The sequence below is a fragment of the Manis javanica genome, chromosome 8, assembly GCF_040802235.1.
Source record: "Manis javanica isolate MJ-LG chromosome 8, MJ_LKY, whole genome shotgun sequence".
NCBI lineage: Eukaryota > Metazoa > Chordata > Mammalia > Pholidota > Manidae > Manis > Manis javanica.
In genome coordinates, this window is record NC_133163.1 from 114,963,973 (window position 1) to 114,982,490 (window position 18,518).

An 18,518-nucleotide genomic window follows, 5' to 3' on the forward strand; every position below is an offset into this window, starting at 1 on the left:
TTCTGCCACTACTTCCCTGGGCAACCGCAGGCAAGCAGTTTCCCTGCTCTAGACCTCAGTTTACCCATCTGTAAAATGGAAGGACTGGACCAGAACAGTTCTGAGGTCCCTTCCAGCTCTTGATTCAAGGGTTTCAAGTTAAATCATGAGATCTCAGTGACCAGAAATTCGGTTGTGCAATCCTAGACCATACTTCCTAGCACTCCATTCCAGAAATATGTGGATATGAAAGATATATGAAGAGACCTTCAGGAAAACAGGATGCCCAAGCCACAGTAAACTGGGATTCATATGACTCATGGCTCTGGAGGGCCAGCACTGAGCACTGTGGAAAGATGCAGAGACACTGGGATGCCCAAGGTGAGGTAGTAAAAGGGCTGGCCTAGAGCCCTTATGCCAATCTGGAGCCGAGGTGCCCAGACACAGACTGTGCGGGTACTGCAGAAGCTCAGCATGCTAGAGGGAAGACAGAATCCCCAAAAATGCAGTGGGGAAAGGGCTTCAAGCCCTGATCCCTCTCCAAAGCATCCCTGTAAACAGTTACCAGCCCTGGGAGATCTAATTCTGGGTACAGTCCTCTTGTCTTTTCTACTACTTTCTTCCACTAGTGGCATAGCCCCAAAGGTCCACTAAAAGCCCAGAAGATCACATTTCTGTTTTTCAAATAAATGTCAATTCTGCATTTAATTCTACAATAAATCTGCATTTATTTAAATATAAGGAACAATGTTAAATTATTTATCTGATGACTAATATGGCATTACATGGTAAAAAAAATTAAACTCCATAGCTTCAAGAATCTCTAGCAAAAGTCTTTTCAATAAAAGTTGCTGGGAAAACTTGGCATCCACCTGAAAAAAACTGATGTTGGACCCCTACCTTACACCATATGCAAAAATTAACTCAAAATGGATCAAAGGCCTAAATGCAAGAGCCAAAACCATGAAACTGTTAGATGAAAACATAGCAGTTTATTAACTTTTGACAACAGTCAAAAGGTGGAAGCAACCCAAGTGTCCATTGATGGATGAATGGATGAATAAAATGTGGTCTATACACAATGGAATACTATGCAACATTAAAAAGCAAAGACGTGCTGACCCATGCTGCACTATGGATGAACCTTGAAGATATGATGCTAAGCAAAATAAGCGAGTCACAGACAAATACTGTATGGTTCCGCTAGATACCTAGAGTAGTCAAATTCTTGGAGACAGAAAGTAGAATGGTGGTTGCTTATGGCTGGGAGGAGTGGGGAATGGGGAGCTAGTATTTCAATGGGTATGGAGTTTTAGTTGGGGAAGATGAAAAAGTTCTGGAGGTGGATGGTAATGATGGTTGCACAACAATGTGAATGTACCTAATGCCACAGAACTGTGCACTTAAAAATGGTTAAAATAGTAACTTTATGTTATGTATATTTTACCACACACATAGGAAAGTCTCTAGCAAACATATACTTTCGTTTGAAAGCACTGACCTAAAGGGTCCCAGGCTAGTTTAGGAGCATGGACGTATTTCTGAGCTGGTAAATATTTTATTTTTACTGACGGAGAAAGCTGAAAGCCAAGTCAGGTGGGGGGTTGGGGGGGGGGGCCCACATCCTGTTCAAGATAAGAACACTTGGATTTGGCAGTAGCTACTCCCGGTGGTGGCCCAACGTGGTTCCTGCTGCCTTTGCTGCTCGTGACTGCAGTCCTGCCTCGTGCCCAGCACAGGGTGAGGGGCAGTTTTCACCAGGCAGTAAGACACTGTGTAGTGAGCTTTTACTGTCCTGTACTTTGTACACATGAATAATATCAGTTCAGTGAATCTAAGAATGTGGAAGGGAGGGGTGGGAAAATGGAGGGGCGGGCTTCTGTCTCGTGTCTATGCCATTCCTTCTGGGGAGGCCAGAGACCAAAACGGAAACACATGTTCTACAGCCCAGAACCCAAACTGCAAAGCACCATGGGATGGGGGAGCAGAAGCAGGACCCAGGAAATACAGTAATTAAATAATACAATCAAGGCTTAAATTTCCAAGTTGATTCTCGGGTATCATTTATAAAAGTTAACAGGGCATATTTAATTTAGGAATTGGCTCACGTCTCTCCTTACAGCTGAAACCTCATAAATGAAATACACTGGATCATTGCCCAGTGCGGAAATAAAAGTTATGAATAATGTTTCTATCTCAATCATTGTCACTGCTTTAATATTCCTAATTACTTTAAAAAGCTAGATATTCAATATAGGCAAACTTTTTTCCTTTTTATCTCCACTTGTGAGATTAGTGCAATTTAATAAGAGTTACCCTGTCATCTTTATTCAGTGTAAACTGACATTTCATCCTTTTACTCTTCATTATTATATGGGATGGAGGTTTATGACCAAGCATGCAGCCACTCCATTCCCCCACATCGGTCCGTCTAACATCTTGGAATTATCCACAACAGCTGACGTGTCTCCCCACCAGGCAAATCAGAATCACTTCGCTTCCTTTATGAAGCGGAAAGAAATGAGTCCAGACCTTAAGGAAATTAGATGACGGGGTTATAAGCCTGTAAAAGAAGGAAAAGGCCCCCACCCCCCCAACCCCACTGCTGGATTTGTCCCTTTTATGACCGTCAAAGTCATAAATCCCTTGGCAGCCACAAGGGCAGGGCAGAGGCAGGCAGGAGGGTGATGGATCTTTATAACCCTCCCTGCCACTTCCAGGAATTTATCCTAAGAATGAACAGGGGCAAGTGGGCAAAGATACACGCACAAGAAGAATCGCTACAGCATTTTCACACACAGCCACAGTCCCTTGTCCACAGTCCAAAAATCCCTAAGAAGTCCTAAAGAAATGTTTTTCAAAGTTCAGCACCAAAATTCTCTTGGAAGCAGAATCTTCATGGAACTGATCTGTGGTTATGTATGGTCTTTCTGTCAGTAGATATTATCAGTCATATGTCACTTCAGAAATATTACTATGTTCATGCCAGGGTGCTGCCCAGACCCCTCTGGGAGTATATGTCATATAAGACATAGTTACCATATACTTTTTAAACTCTGAAAAAGCTAAGTTCTGAAAGCAACAGGCCCTAAGGAGCTTGAATAAAGGGTGGTGAGTAGTGAAAAAATCAGAAACAACCTAAATGTCTATCAACAAGAGACTAGTTAATGCTTTTGGGAATCCATAGCATGAAATTCTATAAGGCCATGAAGAATTTTAAGGGAGAGTCATGCTTATTGACAAGGAAATGAGTGCATGACATAAAGTTAAAAAACAATTTACAGAACAGTACCTACATTCGCTCTAAATCATAAAAGGTGTAGGCAGATGTAGCTCTAAGTTTGCAGGTGTGTGGAGGAATGACAAGGTGGGCAAGTTCCCCAAATGCCAGGAGTGGTGATCCCTGGTATGGGAGCCTAACGTTTGTGCCTATGCTTTTGGTACAGTCTGAATTTTCTTCTTAACATGAGCAGATATAATTTTAGAATCAGGAAACAAAAAAACAAGAAAGCTGCTTTCAATTAAACAAAAAGCAAACCTTCCCTGCAAGGTGTCACATGTATATGGACAGATCCCATTCAGACATCTCAGAGATACACACTGTGCCAACTGGAACATCCGCCCCATGGACACAGGCCCCGCAAAGGCCCTGAGGTACACACAGGCAGGTAGACACCCAACAGCATAATAGCAAGCAGGCTCAAAGTGCTTGGAATAAACCTAGTAACAATTTGTGTCCCATAGTTCGTTCATCTATCTCCACAACAACATTACAGGGCCACATCTTTCACATAGATCCTTCCTTCTCCTGTGAGTATGTTTTCTCATCAAAGGCCTATTTCAACCTTAGGCTGTATTAAAAGCGGGTGAGTACCCAGAGGAAGAAGAACATAGCAGTTAAGAGTTCAGGTTTTTCTTGGTGGATAGTCCCAGTTTCACCATTTAGTAGCCATACGTTTGTTGAAAATTCTTTAACCGTTCTGTGCTTCAACTTTCTCATCTGAAAATGGGGCTGATAATAATTCCTCGCTATGAAGGAATTCAATGGGAGGATAAAGTCCCTAATGCAGAGTGGAAGTCAATAAAGAATCCATTTCTCTATTATTTTTCCATGCAAGCCAGCAGTTGTGGGGGTCAGATCTAGGAATGACATTTTAGGAGGAGCACAGGCCACCAGCAATGCAGAGAAGTCAGATGATGAAGGCAGTTCAGGCCACATCACGTGAGAAACAAAGGAGCTGCGAACACAGGAACTTAGGGAAGGAAGTAATCGCCTTCTTCTAATACCTGAAGGGCTACCCCATGGGAGGGCACTCGGGTGTCTTCTATGCAGCCCCAGGGGCTAGGATCAACCACTCTGAGATGAACATCTTCTCACACAGTCTGTGGTCTTGTCTACTGAGCAACTTGGGAGAAATTCTAGACATGGCTAGGAGGGTCATGGCAATCCATCCCCCTGCCCTGGACTTCATCATGAGTGAGAACCAACTGGTAGAGGCTGGAGACAAATTTCCACTCAACCAAAGGGGAAACTTTCCAACAGTCAGAATGTGCTTCCATAGGAGGCAGGAAGCCCCCTGCTAATGGACAGACTGAAGCAGAGATTGGAAAGCTCTTGGCAGGCATTTAAACAGTCAATGCTCTGATTGTGAAAGTGAGAGTCTGGGGATTCCCTTAACTTAATGTTGCTATCCCTCAAAACAGGGTGGGAACTCATTTTAGAACTTCCTAAGGGTTGGGTAGTACATGCGTTTGAGTAAACCTAGGGGGGGTGGCTCTTTAACCCAGGAGGGTGGATTTAATTAAGGAAACAGCTTGTGAGTTGCTCAGCACCAAGTCTGATGACTGAATCCGGGGTGGGGAAATGAGACAGCCCAGCTTTGTGCTACAAAGTAACAAGGCCAGCTCCCTGCATGCTTGGTAAATTCACACTAGGGGAAAGATTTTCTCTAAACTGCCTAGTCCCTTTCAAGGACTGCCACCTTCCTTCTATCCTTTCACCAGACCGGAACTCTGGGAGATGCAGACCGGGTCCGAGAGACCCTCCAGGGCCTGCCCCTGCCCAGCACGACCACTGTATAGTGAGCACCAAACCTATTTGCACTGATTGGCAATTTGTACTCACTCAGAGACCCCAGGACTCAGGCTACATGTCACCCTCCAACAGGCTGCCCTCAACACGATAACCCAGCAGCAGGAAGCAGACCGTCCCAGCAAGGGCTCGGCGAATCCAAGTTAGGTAGTTCTTATCGAAGATTGGTTGTGCGCAAAGTTACACAAAACCAAACACGGACACAGGGCACAATGCTCTCAGACATTTCAGCACGTTTCCTGTAGTTCACAGAAAGACATTCCATTAAACTCACGGGTCCCTCAGGTTTCCTTTTCATTGTGCAGAGTCCCTGGACCCGTTTCTCAGCAGGGCCGACCTCGAAGCAGCAAAGTGAGTAGGAGGAGGCCACGTGGTCACCAGAGGCCCCACTGCCCTGGAGAGCGTCTCTCAAGCACCCCAGACAGATCCTGGACTCTCTAAGCCAAGATAACCACCCAGGCTCAAAACAAAACCACATCCAATAGCTTTCTTTGGCCGGTGTATTCTCATGCCCTGGGCAGCCAGGGAGGCTCCAGTCAAGGCCTTTGGAAAGAAGGACCACAGATGTTTCCATCCCAGCAGAGAGAATGGGAAAGGGCACCACATTGGGCCAATGGGCCCACCTTTCCCCTCTGCAAGTTTTCATGCCCGCTCTAGACACTGCGGGACAGCGAATAGGGAGGTGGCTCCCCAAAATAGGTAAACAATGGAGTGAGACCCCTCCAGGATCAGCCTAGCTGTGTTATCTACTCAAGTCACAGGTAAGCCACAATACAGCAATAGTCGATCCCTGCTCACAGAAGGAAGAAAAGTGGGCTTTACACTAATCAAGGCCTCTTTGAAAACAAAGTAAGACTGTACCGTGAACCAACCATTGACTGTGATGTGTGCCAACGGAGAGGGGGTCTGGATATAGCAGTACACAGAGTATACAGTCAGGGAAATGAGCCAGAGGAGAAGGAGGAGTTTTTATCTGGGCTTTTAACAGAAAATTCCCTGAGCAACAGCTGGGTGTACCCTGCCCTTTCGGGGCCAGCCCCACAGTGGGTACAGTGCCCCGTACTGCGGGGGTCCCTCGGTCAGTCCCAGGAGCACCTGCCCAGTCTGTGCTGAATAGGAAGCCTTTCCTGGAGAATGTGAACTGTCTACTTCAGGAAATGTAGGAGCACAGTGACCTACCCCGACAGGTGTCCTGCTCTCCTGCCTGTGGGGACTCAGAGGCACCCCAGTGCCCACCAGTCTCATGACTCAGTCCCTTGAGTCTCTGTGAGCACCCACAAAACTGAGTGAGCCTTTGGACCGGCAAAGCCGAGGAGCAGGTCTTGACCTTCCGGGTCTGCACCTTTGGGTGGCATTTCAATTTCACTTCAATCCTTAAAAACCGAACTTAGAGGTGTTTTATGAGAAGTCAGAGTTGTACAGCTGACCACCACAAGTCCCTACTATACCCACAACACACTCTGCTCCTCCAGACCTCCACAGACCATTACCCCCACACCCCTCTAACGCCTTCCACCCGAGCAACGTCACATGGTAAACTGCAGGTACACCTCCTCCCTGATGCCCATGCTCGCCTGGGCAGCCACAGACCAACACGACAAATGCAGCATGGACCCTCCCCAGCCAGAGCCAGAGGGCCACTCCACCCCCCAAGACCCCCCAAGACTCACCGCTAGAGCAGTCGGGCCCTCCCCAGCCAGGCTCACAGTGGCAGGTGTCCGGGGAAACACAGCGGCCATGCACACACTCCTCGGTGCACAGGGCTGCAGGGGGCCGGGAGAAAAGGAGAAAGAACAGGAACAGACAGTGAGAACCAGCCACCTGGTCAAGGAGAGAAACCACTTTGTAATGATTCCCTGGGGCCCAGGGATGCTCAGAGTGCATCACTGGCTTTGGGGAAATCAAGCTACTCTAGACCTGAGTCATTTAATTAACTCCAAAGTGGGTCCAATAAGAATATGCTTCCTCCAACCCCCATTTCCTAAAAGGAAACCCCAGCCCGAGATATGGGAGCTTTTCAAGAATATTTCCTGTAAAACTTAACACGTGGAGAGCTGCAAGCCCCAAGCCCTACACCCCCACTTCCTGCTCTCTTCTCCATCAGCCCAGGAAAGGATCATCACGTCCATCTTTTGCTTTCCCCAATATCTTTCTGCAAAGGCCCCCAAATTTATCAGGCTGCCTGAAAAGAACAGGCTCCCCTCCCTTTCCCCCACCTTTCTGCCCTCCTTCCCAGATGTCCCTATTTTGGGGCTCTCAAATGTCAGCAAATCTGCAAAGAACACAAATGCTGAGGAAAAAGCAACAGCTAATTATAAGAAAGTAATTAAGAGAGACATCCACAGTGATGATAATTGTAATTAAAAGAGCCTGGCAATTTCTTATCACGCAGTCAAATGCTACAGCCTCCTGAGTTGGGAGGCAAAGGCCGCAAAGTCCCCATCAACTTACTGCAGCGCCGGGGAGGCTGACTTGGCAGCACTTTGAGGAAGGGGGATTAGTTCTCTCTTCCTTTGACATCCACATTTTCTCAAGGTCATCCTTTGCTCCTGAGAGATCTGCCCTACCATCTAACCCATCAGTGAAGGATTACAGAAAAGCCCCATTTGCCATCCCTGCCAATTTTGTAGGCTCGGGAAACCAGCAGCTACCATCAACCCTGTCAATTTCTTAGGCTTCTAGGTGAAGCGCTTTTTTCCTGACAAGCAATGAGGGGCCAGTTCTCTCTGCCTGGAACTGGCCTGGGCTGGGGGAGAAGGGGGCTCCAAATGGTGAGTTGCAAGGGGCAGCCACTGACCTCCAAACACCCACCCTGACGCCATGCCCACTACCAGGCCTGCCTGCCCAGGAAGCAGGTGCTGTTGGATGGCACGACAAAGCCCATTTTATGGTTGGCATGGGGTCCTGGCCTCTCTAACCACAGATGCTAACCCTGAAGCTGTTGCCTTGACTTTGCCCAGGCTCCCGGCAAGGCACAGCCAGGAAAGCCATTTCAGATGCCCCACTGGTCAGTGGTCTACCGTCAGCCTGCCTGCTCTAGGGAGCACCCAGGACCTAACAGCCAACCCTGTTCTCACTGGGGAACCTGGCTGGACCCTGACCCCTGTGACCAGCTCCACTTAGAACCACGGTGAGCTGCTCACCCAGCTGCTAATAAGACCTCAGCTGGTCACCCCTGCTGCCCTGGCCCCCCTCCACCACCAGACTTTCCAAACAAGCACAAATGGGTCAGTGTCTCCAGGACACATTGGACACCAGGTGTCTATCCCCTGGCTCCCCAGCCAGCTCCCAGCCCTGGCTTCAACCACTTCTTTTCCCCACCCTCTGCCTTCCCATCAGCTGAGGTCCCAGCATGCTCCACAGCTGGGCCGCTCTGCCTTCCTGTGGACCCCTCCCATCAGCTTGTCAGACTGGCTCATGACACCTGCACCTGCTTTCTGCCTGCAGACAGCAACACCTTGATCCCTGGGGGTTTTGCTGGGGGCGGTAAAGGCAGGCAGGGAACCGTCAACCTGCCCAGGGCCAGGGCTGGAAGAGTCCTCAGAGAAAATCATGTCCAACCCCTTCATTTTGTACATGGAGAAACTGAGACCCACTAGTTCATGACCTTATGGACAACGTGAGGTCTCTTGGTAAGGAAGGAAGGAGCTTGGGGATGAGGCTCCGGGAGACAGAGGCCTCTGAGGCCAAAGGGAGGTGAGAGGTGCCCAAGACCAGGCCTTCACCTCTCACCCTGGCCAGGTGTCCTTCCCTGCTCAGATGGCTCTGGGGCTGGGGTGCCAGTCCAGAGGGACAGCACAGGGGTGCTGTGGTTGACCCCAGGAGGGTGACAGCTGGCGACAGAGGGCAGAGGAGTGCTTCAACACACTGAGCACCCTGTAGGCAGGGGGGCTGGGCAGGGGGCTCAGAGCAGCTCACATGGGAAGGAAGAATGGTGGAGACCACCTGGCGAGTGCCCTGCCAACCCCTGCCTCGGCCCTTCTGACCCTAGAGGCCTGACCACTGGCCTACCGCCTACAGCATCTTCCCAGCAGGGAGGGAAGGGGCCCTCAGTGGCTCTGAGCACGCTCCACACTGCCTTTTCCCCTGGTCTCTCCCCAGAGGCCCAGGGACACCTAGGACAGTCGGGGGGCACCTCCCCAGCTCAGCCCTGTACGCAGCACACTGGCTCCCGGTGACTGCACGTGGAGTCCGCCAGACCCGGGGCCTGACTCCAGGGGGGTGGCTGCTGTGCCTGGGGTCCCTCCAGACCTCACTGCCCCTCTCCCTTCATCGCCCCAGTATCATGTTGGGCTATTTGCTTGTCAAAACCTCAATCCATTTGTATGTCATAGGTGCTATTTAGACAGTGTTGTTTGAACATAAAATATTGATAGCAAACATCCAAAGCTCAGATGGCCATATTTGGCAATTGGGCCACTGTGTGTTTGTGTACCTGGTGGGAGGGGGACAGGATGGGGGTGCTGGGAGGAGAGTCTCCTGAGGAGGAACAGAGGTTAGTCATGACCCTCCCTGGCCACTGACTCTCACCCCGAACTCTGGTGTAGCCCAGTGGTGGGGAGCCCCTCTGCAGAGCGCTGGGGTTTACATAGCAGCCACTCCTGAAACATGCAGGTCCCCTAAGTTCTTTCTGTCCCCAGTTCCCATGTCAGCTGACCCAATAGGAGGGGCTGAGTAAGGGTTTTACAAGCCTGGCCTCCCTCTTCTCTGGCTGCCATGACTCTAAGCGGGGACATGCTGTCAAGTCCCTCTTTCCGCTGCCGCACACCCATCTGCTGTCATGGATGGGGAGTCAGGCTGGCCCTGACGTGACCCGCTATGTGCACAGCCACTTCCCCTCTCCTTCCCAGCCCCACGGAGAAATATGAACCTCTGCTCTCAGCTTCCCCCCACCTACAGTCCTGCCTCTGCGCTGCTTCCAACCTCCTGGCCGCTAGGGGCATGTTTAGTGAGAAGCAGCCCAGCACAGAGGTTAAGAGCACAGACTGCACCCAGGAAGCCAGGTCTGGACCCAGCGATGTCACTTAGGAGCTCTAGACCTCGAGCAAGTTACTGCCATCTCTGTGTGTCAGTCCCCATCTGTTCAATAGAGGATGGGGACAGGATGGGCCTCAGGCTTTGTGTGAGGCTAATGGGACCTGACAAAGTACCCAGAGCAGTGCCTGTAGTAGAGAAAGTGCTGAACAAGTCACTGTTGGTACAGCAGGGTGTCCTCAGACCTGAGACAGGGTCCTGGCGATGCCTCAGCTCCTTTCACGCACAGACTGTCTCCCTCGCTCTTTCCCTCGCTCTTTCCCTCACTGAGGGCTTGGACTACCTCATGGTTTGTTGCAAAGACTTAATGCAACAATACACATAAAGTGCTTAGACCAGTGCCTGGCACACAGGAAGTGCTCAGAGAGCACGAGCTGCTCTTATTATTTCACCCACCCAACTACAAATGCTTGGGGAGGGCATGGTGTTCCCTAAGCCAGGCTGCAGAGGTCAGACACAGAGACGTCACCAGATCTCTGGACCCTGCCTCTTAGCTCAGGCTGTTTCTAGCCCTGTGAGGCCAGGGGACTGGCGGTCTCGAGGGCTGATGGTGGGGGTTGCAGAACAAGCCCCACCATGGGCCTAAGGACACCTGGCTTTGCGACTAACAGCATCTGTCTCAGGGATACCAGGCAACTTGCTTTCTTCACCAGGCCCTGCAACTACATCTATAATCAAGATTAGGCCAGAAGAACCCTAAAGCCCTGCTCAGCTTAGAGTCACCATGAGCTGTCATCCTCCCCAGCCCGTCCAGGCAATGCCCAGATTGCTGCCACTGCCCTGGTCCCACTTCCTGGCTTTCGGGCACCATCTCCTTTCTGTGGCCTAGTAAACCCCTACTCCTACGTCCCAGTGACCCCTGGGTTTCTGTCCTCCATGCCTTTAGAAACAGCACTGGATTAGGAGCCAGGAGACCCAGGTGTGAATTCAGGCTTTGTACCACCTGGCATGTGACTCTGGGCAGGTGGCTCACTCACTCTCTCGTCTATAAACCAAGGGCATTAGAACACATCACCCTTAAAGCTCCTCCTCCTGCTGACCCCCCTCGATGCTTCTATGGGTGTTCCGGCTCCACCCTGTCACCTTACAGCAGCTGGAAGCTTAAAATGCTTCCACCAGGCTCCCCAGCCTGGGGTCACCAAGGCCAGGGATGGCCTCAGCCATCCGGGTCTGCTGAGAAGCTAGGAAGGCTTCAGCCACTCCAGCTTGCACATTTTTGGAAGGTGAACTACTTCCCCACCAGAACCGCCGCATCCACCTGAGGTTCCCCCTGCCCAGCCCAGTCCCAGAAGCCCAGTCCCAGGGCACTCCAGGAAGGGGAGGGGGACATCCATTTGGGGGTGCACAGCACTCTTGGCCTCTTGCCATTTCCCTCTTTAGCACGGTGCCATCTGGTCTCCCCAACTAGGCTGTGAGCTTCTGGAGGGTAAATCCCAAGTCTGAAACACCCCCAGATCTCCCCACGGGCCATGCCTTAGAGATACTCCATGTGTGGCTGCTGGGGACTCTTCTGAGGACCTGTGCCTTGCAAGGCAAAGCAACAAGCCAGAGAGAAGGAACAGCATGGCGGGTGTGGACAGGGGCCTGTGGGGGTCAGGTGAAGGTTGGGACTTGAGTGGGTTGGAGGGTGTTTAGCCTGGAGAAGGAAGTATGCGTGGGAGGCAGGTCACAGTCAGCTGACAGGCTAAAGAGCTGTTAAACGGAAGGGGGATCTACTCTGTTCCAGACAGAAGAGAGACCCAGGGTACACCTGAGAAAGGAGCAGATTTCAGCCCAACCTAAGGTCAGACTTCCTAACATCCCAATGGGTTCGGCAGTTCAAAGGGCCCTTTCTGTGGGTAGAGAGCAGCGCATCCCTGGGAACACTCAGGCAGGGCACAGAGGACCTACAGTGCTGGAGGGCAGGAGACAGCAGGGAAACTATGGCTCTTGGGCCAAATCCCACTGGCTGCCTGTTTCTATTTCTCTTTTCCTCTTTTAGTCTATCATTTACTCACTCCCCGGTATGAACAAATGGTAAAACAACGCCCAAGAGGTCCTTAGGAAATAGTGGGTGACGCCCAGCCTCCTTTCTAAAGAGGCACTCTGGGTCCACCTGAAGGAACAAGGGGCTGTCAAACTGGGAAGCAGAACCTTCAGCAGCCACATATGTTCACCTGGCACTTTATTTCAGCGCTTTCTTTCCCCCCGGGGTCTGGGGACAAGGAATACGGATGACCACTCATGTTGCAATGGATGGTCTTGCTCGGGTAGACACAAGTAACTGCAGTGAGTGAGAAAGAGGCCAGGTCCTTCCTCCTTGATGGGCACTGAAAATCCTCGCCCTTTCAGCCTTGAGCAGGTACTAACACTACTCCATTTACAGATGGGAATCTACCACAGAAAGGACTAAATAACTTGTGCAAATCCCCATAGCTGCCAAGAGTCGGCGCTAGATGGATGTTGCTCAACCTTGTTTTCAGGATGGGACGTTCCCCTGACCAGAGTCATTGCAGGGTCTCCTCTGCAAACAAACCGCTGAGACCACACTGGCCCTGCCCTGACCGAGGCACCCAGCCTGCTATGCCTGCTCGTGGTGAGCCCTTTGAATCAATCCTCAATCCTATTAGCATTCCACCAAGATGACCCACAAGTCCCTGAGGTGTTCTCAGTAATACATTTTGCCTGGCGGTTTGCAAATGGTCTTAGTAGTTAATGGAACTATAAAAATTACTTACATGAAAAGGTCAAGATAAATAAAGACAACTTCCATGCTCCATGGCTAACTAGTTTTGATACCCAGCTAGGACAAAAGGCGGCTTGGGAGTCAGGGAAAGGAGGCAGTAGCCTTCCAGAATTCTGTAGCTTCTGGCTTCTGGAGCCTCCCCTGACCCCAGGTTCTCCAGTGCGCCAAGGCACGTGGATCAGTCCCCATTAGCATTCTTGGCAGGAGGCTTAGATCAGGCTGTCATTTTATTCTGCTTGGAAATAAGATGACCTACATCCAAGTGGGCCCAGGTACCCACAATTCCAAAGTGACATGCTTAACATGAGCGATTCTGCCATGCCCAAGGTCACATGGCATGTAGGGGGTGTGTGTGAGGGGGTGTGTTCTGTGACGGGGAGTCACCAAGGGCCATTCTAAAATAATTCATCAGATGTGTATCATTCTTTCCTTTATATTTACCAGTCCTGTGTCCCCTCCACAGCCAGGAAGAGCCAAAACAGCCGGCCCTTCCTCTCAGCACATCTAGAGTTGTCTTTAAATTACTGTAGTCACATCTGGCCCCAAGACATGAATGGTCAATTTTTTAAAAAGGAAGCACACCTGCAGGGCTGATAGGATGCAAGGACATTAAGAGCCAAATCCTCTCCTGGGCTGGGGCCTGCAGGCCTGGCAGGTCCTCCTCCTTCCCAGTGGGGGTCCTGGGGAGGCTCACACTGGCCTCTGAGATGGATAACCAGGGATTGCCACCCCAGGCCTGCTCAGCTGACCCATAAGCACTCATCTTAACTCGGTGGTACCCTTGCTGAGTTTTAGTCTTTGACAGTCTAGCATTATCTAGAACCTGGGTCGCTTTTCTGCCACTTGGTTACCTGCATGTCCTTGAGCAACCTGTCTTGTCTTCAGTGTCCTCATTTATAAAATGGCTGTGGACTTAATTATGAGAAAGAATAAACAGGTGACTCCACGCAAAGTACCTAGAACCGAGGCATGCTTGCTTGTTGTTGCTATGTTTTAAGCTATTGTTATCAACATTCCTCTTTTCAGGATTGGCCAGTGGAGCTGGGGTGCTGTGGCCTCAGAATATTCTTAGACTCATGTCCAGCTTCAGTGGTAGCAAAACTGCCTGAATGAGACCTGGAAAGGATTGTTCATTGCCCAGAGAGGAGTGGAGCAGGGAGAAGAGTGCCTGGCACTGGGAACCCTGGAGGTACAGGGAAGGAGGAGACACAGTCCAAGTTCAGCTCATTGGCGAACTGTAATTTGCCTGTGCTGTGCACACCCCTTTCCTCCTCTGTTTTCTCAGAGAAGAGGAGCACGGAACAAAAGGAGGCCACAGTCTGGCTGCCAGCCCCTGTCCCTGGAGAAGAACCATGGGTTTTATTTCTAGGGGAAAACGCGGCCTTGGCAGGGTCACCTGCAGCCCAGCATCCTCCTTGGTTTTCTGGCGCCCTCTGCTTCCTCATGAAAATACCCGCCCACACGTGCATCCGCCAGACAAGTGTTCACGCAGCACTGGCTGGGCACGGATTATGGAGAGAAGGCTAAAACATACAAACGGGTTGGCCTTCCCTGCCCTTGGGACTCCAGCCTGATTTTGACCCCTTTCCCCCAAAGAGCCCCCTTCAGAGAGTTGTGAGCAGAGGGACAAGGGTTGCCCTCAGATTCCCATGGGCCAGGACTCCAGGACTCTTGGGAGCTGGGCTGTGTTCAACTTTTGGTTCTACCACTTCCTGGCCATCCTCAGACAAGTTACTGTACTTCTCTGGGCCTCAGTTTTCTCATCTTGAAAATGGGTACTATATAATGAGGACCAAATATATATTTCCCAGGTATATTTGGTCTTGATCCACAGTTCCTAAAAACACTTTAGAGCCTTAAAAGTGAAATGGGTGTCTTGTCACGTTAATGAGAGACTTTCAGGACCACCCAAGGGTGGGGGCTGGAGGGTGAACCAGCCAATGGCCAGTGATTTAGTCAGTCATGACTATGCTGTGAGCCCTCCCACAAACCCAGAGGCGTGTATCTCCCGCTAGCATCCTGCTTCTCCCTGGGAACCAGAATGCATCCACCCGTCACCAAGCCAGGCCCCAAGCTCCACTCGGATAGAGCTCCTCTATTTGGGGGCAGGCCCTGTGTATCTCTTCATCTGGCTGCTAACTTGTATCCTTTATTAAACTGGTAAATGTGTTTTCCTGAGTTCTGTGAGCAGATATGGCAAACCTAAGAGGCAGGTTGTTGGAACCTCCCCTCTGTAGTCCATAGGTCAGAAGCCCAGGGAACTGCCTGGGGCTTGTGACTGACACCTGGAGTGGGGGTTGGGGGTCAGTCTTGTAGGATGGAGCCCTTAACCTAGGGAATCTGGTGCTGTCTCTGGGCAGATAGTCAGGATTGAGTTCTCGGACACCCTGCTGGTGTTCCAGAACTGCTAGGTGTTGTGTGTGTGGGAAGACTTCCTCCCACACCACCACCACCCAGAATCAGGCCCAGGAACCCAAAAGGAGCTATACAATTACTGCTGTGAATACTGCTATTGTTGTGTATGAAGAAAAAACACAATGGGGGCTGGTGGTCTTCCACCTCATAAAGTTGTTGAAAAGTAAAACCTTCAACACCTCTAAACTGCATAAAACAGGGAACCTAGCTAATATTTTTTCAAGGTCATCTTTCCATCCCCCTAATTCTGAGCAGTGACCCACTCCAAAAGCATTTACTAAGCACTTACATGTGCCAGACACGGTGCTGGGTGCTAGGAATACCACAAGTAGGCTACAGTCCCTACTTCCACAGCAGGATAGTGGGACAGGGAGACAGCACCTGAGTGAGTGGGCGAGCGGGCCGGTGGGTGAGTGAGCCAGAGAGCCAGGGCACCAAAATGTGCTAAAAACTGGCTGAGTTCAGAGTACAGGATGGGCCCCGAGAGAAGGTAGGCAACTCTTCTGTACAGTGACAGACAAGGGAAAGGTTTCATAGAGGGGATGTGCAATAGACATTCTGAATACATGTACTGAGCACTGACCATGTGCCAGATACTGTATCAGCCTTCTCACTCCCAGAGGCCATGGACACTTTTGCCTTTTAGGGTTTTCTGCTGGAAGAAATCTTCCTTTACCTTCCTTCTTCTAGCCTGCTCACTTCTCCAGCCTCAGCACTCCCTCCAGCCCTCTCCTCTATGGCACATGGAATTTCTAGGTCTAAATGAGCCCCAACCCTCCCTACCCTGGGCCATCAAATAGTCTGAAACTTCACCTACAATCCAGCTCTCTGGCTCTCTCACCACTTACTTCTGCTTATCCTTCACAATAACTTGGATGCCACTTCTTCCAGGAAGCTTCCCCTGACTGCACTGCCCACCCTCAACCCCAAGTTGGTCCTCTCCCCACTCCCACAGCATCAGGTTTGTCCCACAGGCCACAGCACTGACTTTTCTGTGCTATGTGTCTGTCCTACCACAAGCTCCATGAAGGCAAAGAATGGGCCTCTGTAGTTCATCCTTATATCTCACACCTAACACGGCACTTGGCACGTGGCAGGTGCTCAGTAAATATATGTTGAATCTGAATCTGCAAAGGAAATCACCCCTCTTCCTTCATGCAGTCCTATCTCTAATGGGGACCATGCCTGTCTGGTTGGGGTTGAGTATGCAATTCAACTTAAAGACCAAGACAACACCAAGTGCTGGGTTCGAGACAGTTTGAGACAATCTCCCTGTGCTGGGCCAGTGACAGTAAAATGCTCTTTAGAAAAATTCCAGCAATTCTTCTGCTCACAGACAAGAACTGTTCCAGCCAAATCCAACTAGAAGGATTCAGTCTGGGTTTGGGGCCTCCTTGTTCTAGCCTGGGGCCCTGGGGGCCATCATCTATCATCACATGCCAGGGTCAGATCCCAAAATTTCCTGGGGACCGCTCTTGTGTCTCTACCAGCCACCCCAAGATTTAGCCTGCCTTTCATGGTTCACCTCAACATGGCTTAACCGTTAGTAATTGTTTATCAATGAGAACTGCCAACTAGTCAAAACGTCCGTATCAGTAGTCCATGTGAAGTAATCACGCCTAACCAGTGGGCCTGGTAAAAGCCCCAGCGTTGCAGTCAATTCCCTTCATGGATCCCGCGGGCCCGCATCTGCTTGCGGACTCTCCTGGTACCCTCAGCCTTCCTTACTTTCTAAACGATTTTCCCGGCCGAGCTGTTCAAACCACCAATCCCGCATTCCTGCAAGCAGCAATAGCTTTTCAACGTGTTAATGATGTGGGAGCATAAGGCCTGAGTCAGCAACCCCCAGCATACAACCCAGGGAAAATTTTTTCTGGGTCTTTTTTTTTCCCCATTTGACAGATGTCAGGCTTTCTCCAGAAAGACACATTCCAACTGATTGATTTTTTTTCTTTGGGAAATTGATCCTCACCATCTACAAGGAAAGCAAAACATGAGGCTTGTTGGGCATTTTTTTAATACTCTGATTGAAAAACCAGCCCCGTCTGCCTTGAGATGCACCTTCCCTGAGCAGCTGGCCTCTTCCCATGGCCAAGACAGAGTCCCCCCGATCCTCAGGGTCCCGCTCAGTACTGCAGAGCAGAAGTATAATACACATGTGGTGACTGCATAGATGAACGGAATCCCTTCTGCTTACGAGGCCCCTTCTATTTATGAAGCTCTGATCACTAGAAAGCCTTTTATTTCATGGAGCTTCTGCCTCCTCAGAACTTGCCGTGTTGGTGCTGACTTGCCGTTCCTGTCCCTCAACCTGTGTTTCGTCCTGATTTTATATAACCAGCCTTCAGGGCGCTTTTCTCTACTGGGACTGAAGCAGATTGGAAACCGAGTGACAGGAACCCACAGCCTCTGGGCGGGGCGGGGCTGGGGCTGGCTGTGCCTGCCGGTGGGGAAGGGTCCTTCTTTCTGTCAGTCAGTCTTCTGTCCCAGGTACTGGGGCCAGGCTGCTGCCACCCACTGGCACGATAAAGTCCACCCCAAGGTTTATGAGCGGCAAGCTGCCCGTGGTCCTGCTGATTTTAAATCTCATTCCTGTGGAGAAGCTAAAACAGGAGCTACTTAGTACCACTGATTTAGGGCTTTAATAAAAATAATGCAAAACGGATGGGGAAGGCAGCTGTGAAGGTCACTATCAGCTGCTCCTCCCACCCTGTTCCTGTCTTCTCTACTGGCATTTTTGCCCAGCCTGGGACCCCTAAATTTCCTTGCAGCCCCACAAATGGGAGGTAGTGCTTTTATGAATCAGTCCTTATCACAGTCACATCCCTGGACAGCCTAGGCTGTAGTTGTTTCTTGCTGAGTTGTTCAGGAATTTCCTGACAGTTCAGGACTTAATGTTTCTCCTCTTTGAAACGTCATTTAACTCCCTGGCCTGAGAGTCTAGCGGCCTCTGACTATGCCCTAGTTCTGTGGTTAATTTGCCATGTGGCCCCTTCAGCCCCGCTGCCTGAACACCACCAGAGGCGGCCGGACGAGAGGCTCTCGGAGCCTGTAGGGCCTGATGCTGAGCAGGAACTGTAGTCCTCCCTGCACTCAAGTTTAGAGAAGTTCATTTCCATCCCTCTGCCCCCAACCTTCCCCTGACCCAGGCCCCATCCCAAAATGTCTCCTTACATTCCAAATAATCCTACTTGAACATTTAATACTTTAGTAACTGGGCAGAAATGTTATTTTTAAATAACCATTTTATTTTTAAAATCACCATCACCTGTC

At 50.4% G+C, this 18,518-nt stretch overlaps 1 protein-coding gene across 12 annotated transcripts in view; it reads right to left on the reverse strand.

Annotated features, from left to right (window-relative positions):
• MEGF11 (multiple EGF like domains 11) overlaps window positions 1-18,518 on the reverse strand; it is a 329,933-nt gene that overhangs the window by 163,983 nt on the left and 147,432 nt on the right. For all 12 annotated transcript variants that reach the window (XR_012120744.1, XM_037010031.2, XM_037010030.2 and 9 more), the window contains exon 5: window positions 6,742-6,834. Coding sequence is in view for 11 of the 12 variants with exons in the window: in XM_037010031.2 (XP_036865926.2) it covers window positions 6,742-6,834 (93 nt within the window). In the remaining variant the exon portion in view is untranslated. The remainder of the gene's footprint in view (window positions 1-6,741; window positions 6,835-18,518) is intronic.